The following is a 6,510-nucleotide window of genomic DNA, read 5'->3' as shown; positions in this document are numbered from 1 at the left end:
GGGGGGGGGGGGGGGGGTGGAAGATTATAAACAATTTCAACACATTTTGTCCCCTCTCTCTACAAAGTTTTGAATGGCGCCTAAGAATTTTCGATGAAAAATGTGACATTATTAACGAATGTATTTGTAAAAACAGCTGACAGCTTCTTATTATTAATATTTGTTTGTATATATTCCTTGGGAGTTTCTGGGTTTTTTGTTTTTCCCTTTTTATCACATTTATCCACATCCATCTCTTCACTGGTCTTTTCTTCTTTCATCTTAATCTTGTTTCCTCCTTTCCTCGGCATACCAAGGATACCTGGGGTCTTTGTTTTTTACCTAGACACTAGAATTGTTGGTTCAATACTGAGAAAGTGAGAAACTATTGTTGCAAACTCAGGGGAAACTCGGTAAACGTCATAATCAGAATATTTATTTATAAAATATAACAAACACACAACTCCACTTTTAAATGCAAAAAAAGGGGACCGGGAAACGGACTAATTGTAAAAAATTGCCTTTAAAAATGTTTTGATGTTTTTCGACAATTTTACATAATTACGTCAAAATCATTCACCCCCCCCCCCCCCTTAATTCAATAAAAAGGGACAGTGTAAGGAATAAATTAAAAACATTTCTTTAAGAAAACCGGTTTGTTGGGTATTTTTGGAAAATTTTACTGTAACCTTTCTTTACGCATCAATATCTTTCACATTCCTTCTTTTTTATGTTTTAAGCAGAGACAGAGGAATAACGGAGTGAAAAAAAAATTAAGAAAACCATTTCGTTTCATTACACGTTTTTCGGAAATTTTATTGTAAATATTTATAACTACTCAAAATCCTTCATATTTCTTCACTTTTTTATGCAAAACCGGGGACCGAGGAAAGAACTGACTAAGTCAAAAACCCTTTTGTTTCTTGTTTAATTTTGTCAGAATGTAACATTTCTAAACCTTTTTCTGGCTAACCTTATTTATAAATTTTTAGATTTTTATTTCTACATGTCACCAAAAATCTTTTTTTTAAAATTTAGCTCGTAAATAATATTATAATATGTTCACTATTCAGTAAGAAGATTCACCTGGGCATTTTATGCAATCTTCATTTTCTGAAATAAAATATATGAATTATTTATAATAGTAAAATAGTTTTCATTTCAAGATAAATATTAGGTAAGTACGTAACATGTATGCATAATTATAAAAACTTCCCAAAACATGATTTAAATATTATTTGATATCTTTTTTAAAAATCAGTGTGATGCAACAAAATAAGGGGGTTCAGTTCAACATTTTCATTGTGCTAAACATTCAATAGAAACAAATATTTAGAAGGTTAATTAATAAATTCCATGCTTCAAAATATATAAAAAACGGATTGAGACTGACAAAAATGGAATTAAAAAGACATCAAAATACAAGCATTTATAAATTATATCAGATCTAATCTAAAACAGATTACAATGGAATGCAGCATTAATATAAATAAGATTGTGCCCAACAGGAGGAAGAATTAGGAAATGCGTATTTTATGTACAATATAATAAATTAATAGTAAATATGCCATCGCGGATGAACCGCAAATTGTAAGCCCCCCCCCCCCCCTAAAAAAACCATCGGATTTGTTTTCTTGATACTAATTCCAGACCTTAAAAATCCTAAGGCGTCTAAAAGGTTTTATATTTACATCTGCATGTTTAGACCTTAATGTTTTGGACACTTGACACGTGATAAGTACGATGAAAATAAAAATGTTAGGGTAAAGAGAGCTGATTCATAAACCCGGTTTGGAACTTATAAAGGTAGATGAACTAGGTAGGGATAGTTAAACTTCTTCTATACTGCCTATCTAGCCTAATACATTTGTTGAACTAGCAATATCTGTAAAAATGCCAATCCCTTTTAAAAAATTCCGAACTTAGAGCGAACGCATCTATTTTGACTAATACCAATGTTCAAAGCACAATCGACTTGTATTTTAAATTAAAAAGATGTTTGGTAAAATTTGCTTCTTTTATCATGTATTTGCAAGATAAGCCACATCCAGATAATCTACATTTACTACAATCAAGCATGTAAAATAAGCAGCAAATTATTGAATAAACCACAAATTAATTGATTACTTATGAACAGATTATAAAAAGGGTTTTAAATGCATTAATAAAGGCTGGGGAGAAATAACTTTACTATAATTATGAAGCTAATAAAACCAATTTATAAATAAATTCTTAAACTTAAAAACTAAAAACTTTGAATTTAAAATAAGCATAATATATATATATATAAAAAAATCTGAATATAATTATAGGATGTTTTAAACTGATCTCTATAATTTATGAGAAAATCGAATAGCTGAAAATCAGAGTAAATCTAGTTTTAAAGAGTAGAGAATCAAATAAGAAGAAGACAGACCAGTACCACACAGTTGCTCTTAGAGAGCTGACAAGATAAAGACAAATATCTTATAAAATTAAATAGAAATAATATTTCCACTTTTTGGAACAAATGTAAAGAATAATTAATCACATAGTGTACATGTAACGTGGGTTAAGGGAATTTTTGAAAAATCAAGCTTAAGGACAATGAATGGAGAACCAGGTTAGTAGATAATCGGTGAAAAATCCGGCTAGTGGATAATGGAAGGAAAATCAGGCTAGTGGATAATGGATGGAAAACCAGGCTAGTGGATAATGAGTGGAAAATCAAGCTAGTGGACAATGGAAGGAAAATCCGGCTAATGGATAATGGATGGAAAATCCGGCTGGATGATTATGAATGAAAAATCAGCCTTGTGGATTATGGATGAAAAATCAGGCTAGTTGATAATGGATGGAAAATCAGGCTAGTGAATAATGGATGAAAAATCAGCCTAGATGATTATGAATGAAAAATCAGCCTAGTGGATTATGGATGAAAAATCAGCCTAGTGGATTATGGATGAAAAATCAGCCTAGTGGAATATGGATGAAAAATCAGCCTAGTGGATTATAGATGAAAAAATCAGGCTTGTGGATAATGGATGGAAAATCAGCCTAGTGGATAATGGATGAAAAATCAGACTAGAGCAGCAGATATCTGTTCTAGAATAGCAGCCAGGAGCTCCTTATTACTCGACCTACCCTCGACCACGAGGATACCAGGATTCAGCTTTACTAGAAAGGCGAGCTGTGTTCCAGTACAGGAAATACCGTACATAGATGCTGTTGTACCCTGCTGTACATCCACCTGATACAGTCCTAGTCCTACCAGCCGGGGCAGTACGCTCTAAACAATTAATGGGACTGTAAGCGTAATTTCAAGTGATCCTTCATGCAAAGATGGCAATGCCGGATTCACTACCGTAACCATAACAGCTTTATCTGATCAAGTATAGATTAATAAATAGACGTGCACGTATTTGTTTCTTTAAACTGTTCATTTTAATTTTTGGTTTCTTTGCAAAAGTGTCTTACGCATTTCTTACTTTTAAGAAACAATTCAGAAATTCACAGAAAAAAAACTCTTTAAGAATCCAAAAACGAAGTTATCTTTCACATTATCAGATTAAGGCTTCAAAGGTACTGTTGTAAATCGGTCATTGCCATCTTTGCATGAAGGGTCACTTCAAATTACACTTACAGTCCCTTTAAGTTTTTAAGAGTTACAATATAAGAGTTCTCGATCAATCAATCAATCAAAGGTGTTGGATATTAAAGCCGAGTAAGACTTCCAAAAATTCTTTTCTAAATCACTTGAAACTGTAAAATTGAGTAAGAAGGCGGGAAAGCAAGACAGAGAGAATTAATCAAAAAAAGAGAAGTGAAACTTCTTCAGAATTAAGAAAAAATTGAGAGGCTTAAAATCTTAACAAAAGAAAAACAATGACAAAATATTGTAAATCAACCGGAAATGTAAAAATTATGTTTTATACCTTAATCGAATATTCTCCGTGTATGCTAGCTGAGAGCATAAATGCAAGCTGACCGCTCATCAGCAGCTCAGCCATCTGCTCAGTATCAGAAGCTGCTCCGGTCAACCATGCAGTAGCTGGTAAGGTTAAACTAAACTCTAGCTTTCTCTCTTTCTTTAACCTGTAATCCAGGATAGCAGGGATACTGAGAATCATCTCTCCTTCTACCGGAACCACAACGGTTTTCGTCTTCTCCTCTCCGGGCTTCAGAGATTTAGTCAAAGAATATTCATCGTTTAGAGTCAGATTTAACTCCTTGCATTTATCGTCTCCGAGGTTGGTTATTGTTAGAGGGACGGAGCATGCTCCATTGGTTACCTTGCACTCCGAGGGGGAGTAGGATACTTGAAGGTTTTCATCAGAGCAGAGAACTTGGCTCAGCTTTACTAATCCCGTTCCAGGCTGCTCAATCTCCTGCTCCTTCTCATCCTCATCCAACCCAAGGAGATCCTGCTCCCTCTCCTGTTCCTTCTCCTTCTTCTTGGACTTCTTCTTCTCCGTTTTGTGCTTTTTCTTGAAGGTTTTGTGCTCCACAAGAGGTGTTTCCCCACTACTATTCAGCAACTCAAACCCACTGAAGTAAAATCAAATTAAAGAATTAATTCCAAAACACTATCTTGGTAACCCGGTGTTGGCTGGAAACTGAAGTAAACCCATTCAACTTATAACTATCAAACAAAGCAAGCACATTCCCAAAGTTCTAACGAGTCCCCAAATCAAAATTTGAGGCAAGTCGGTCAAGGGTTCACCGGCTATAATAGAGATTACTACTTAGTATTTACCCGTTGTTCTGTATCTCCACTAGGTCTGAATATCCTTTCTTCTTGTCCTTCTTGGACTTGTCCCGAGTAGGTTCAAGATCCTATAAAACATTCAAAATAAGTTAAATTTTCCTACCCTCCGTACTCTTGCTGTCAAGATAGATAGATTTAAAACCGTTTAAAATATACGCTAAGTTATTTAATAAATAGTTAACTAATTCAATATACAGAGCGTCCCATATCATATTAGATTATCTCTAATCTTTAACGACAAAATAAACCCTTAATACTCGAAAAACTTATCATTTTCCGCAAGAAAATTCTTATATAAGCCTTATGTTATTTTTCAAATTGATTCATTCTAATTAAATTTTCTCATTAGTCCCGAAAATCGCAATTTAGACCCGTTGACGGTCAAATATGATGTGGGACAATTAATTTTAGTTCTTTCAAGAAATTCGGTGATCATAAATTATTAACGAGCTTGATTAAATACAACTATTATTCTTTCTAGTTCTATCTTTCTGATAGTTTTACTACAGGGCTACCCACAATGGATGAGAGAGAAAAGACGATTTGAAACTCTTCAATTATGACAAAACCAAGTTGAAATAAAGTCTTTTGCCTTGAATGTGGTCTTTGAATGGCTTATTTAATGATTTGGCAAAAAGAGAAAAAAAAAATAATTGCCTGGAATAATAAAATTAAATGTAAGGAAACAGAGAGTATAAGGTCCGAAGAAAGTATAAATTCGGAAAAGTTGTCTCTGAAGTCTCATCCTTTGTGGGTAACCCTGTACTTATCTAGTTTGGTCAATACAACTATTTATATACTTTTCATAAAATCCATTTTAGGATTTTTAAATCAAATCAAATGAGACTTTCAGGGACTTGATATGTCCTACAGTGTTAAACGATTATATCCATACTATGAAGACGACTTTTTGTAAAAAGTTTTTATTGTTTACAAGTAATCAAAGAGAAGTTTTTTAATTGACAGCCTCTCTTGACTTCTTTGTTTATTTTCTTATACCACTGTATGTTAAATCCGACTTTAGTAAAATTGGATCTGAGGATTGATTGCGAATACCTCTAAAGATATCTGTGCGAGTGCACTATGCGGATCTAGAGGATCAAACTGATCGTCATCTAGGTCGGATACACTAGCACCTAAACAAACAATTGACTGGACATCTTTATTTATTATCATTTTTTCTTAGTTTTTAGTTATAGTTAAACTTCACATTTTTATTTTTCATATCAAATCAAATGAAATGAGATGAAACTCCAAAACCTCAATGTGACTTAACTAAATCAGGTCTTAAGAGAGGTATTATATCTTGCAATTAATTTATATTACTGTTGGTTAAGACAGAGATTTAGTTAGGCATTGACAATACTTGCGGAGTCTTGTTTTTGAAAATAATTTTTTTATTTACACCATCTCCCAAACTTTGTAAACTTTGCATCTTTATTAATCTAAAATTTTCAATATTTTATCAAAGTTAACAATTAAAAAAAAATTATTTCTACGGGTTAATGTATGTATTTAATTAGGTGTCAAAGGTGTTGCAAGAAATTGTAAAAAATCCAAAAATTTGAACAGAGCAATACTTAAGTTTTATATTTAAAATTGTTTTTTTTTTATTTGAACTTGTGTTTACCTTCAGGCATCTCTAGGTGCTTTGAGACTGCAATATTAGGTTCATCATCCTCGCTACTGCTCACGCTAAAATAAAAAATGAAAATACAAAGATAGAGAATATCAGGTCCCTTTACAATGTTCGCTTTTTGGACACCCCCCCCCCTTCTACATCC

General features: G+C 33.0%; 2 protein-coding genes across 8 annotated transcripts in view; both read right to left on the bottom strand.

Moving 5' to 3' along the window:
* The window catches only part of LOC111710435 (E3 ubiquitin-protein ligase DIS1), an 11,873-nt gene extending 10,733 nt beyond the window's left edge, over positions 1 to 1,140 (bottom strand). For 2 of the 3 annotated variants that reach the window (XM_023484564.1, XM_023484695.1), the window contains exons 1-2: positions 1,066 to 1,140; positions 177 to 321 (exon numbers count right to left, since the gene is read on the bottom strand). In XM_023484564.1, the coding sequence (XP_023340332.1) occupies positions 177 to 290 (114 nt within the window). In that variant the 5' untranslated portion in view covers positions 291 to 321; positions 1,066 to 1,140. Of the gene's footprint in view, positions 1 to 176; positions 329 to 1,065 lie in introns of all 3 variants that reach the window. The other variant, XM_023484629.1, reaches the window with a different exon arrangement.
* Positions 1,089 to 6,510, bottom strand: part of LOC111710131 (AP-3 complex subunit delta-1) — a 36,532-nt gene continuing 31,110 nt past the window's right edge. For 4 of the 5 annotated variants that reach the window (XM_023484450.1, XM_023484379.1, XM_023484280.1 and 1 more), the window contains 5 exons: positions 6,357 to 6,421; positions 5,783 to 5,862; positions 4,715 to 4,794; positions 3,894 to 4,506; positions 2,449 to 3,247 (listed from right to left, as the gene is read on the bottom strand). In XM_023484450.1, coding sequence (XP_023340218.1) covers positions 3,038 to 3,247; positions 3,894 to 4,506; positions 4,715 to 4,794; positions 5,783 to 5,862; positions 6,357 to 6,421 — 1,048 coding nt within the window. In that variant the 3' untranslated portion in view covers positions 2,449 to 3,037. Of the gene's footprint in view, positions 1,191 to 2,448; positions 3,248 to 3,893; positions 4,507 to 4,714; positions 4,795 to 5,782; positions 5,863 to 6,356; positions 6,422 to 6,510 lie in introns of those variants that run through there. The other variant, XR_002767025.1, reaches the window with a different exon arrangement.

This window comes from Eurytemora carolleeae, unplaced genomic scaffold (genome assembly GCF_000591075.1).
Source record: "Eurytemora carolleeae unplaced genomic scaffold, Eaff_2.0 scaffold58, whole genome shotgun sequence".
NCBI lineage: Eukaryota > Metazoa > Arthropoda > Copepoda > Calanoida > Temoridae > Eurytemora > Eurytemora carolleeae.
Note: the sequence above shows the minus strand (reverse complement) of the source record. Positions and strands in the feature narration are given on the sequence as shown.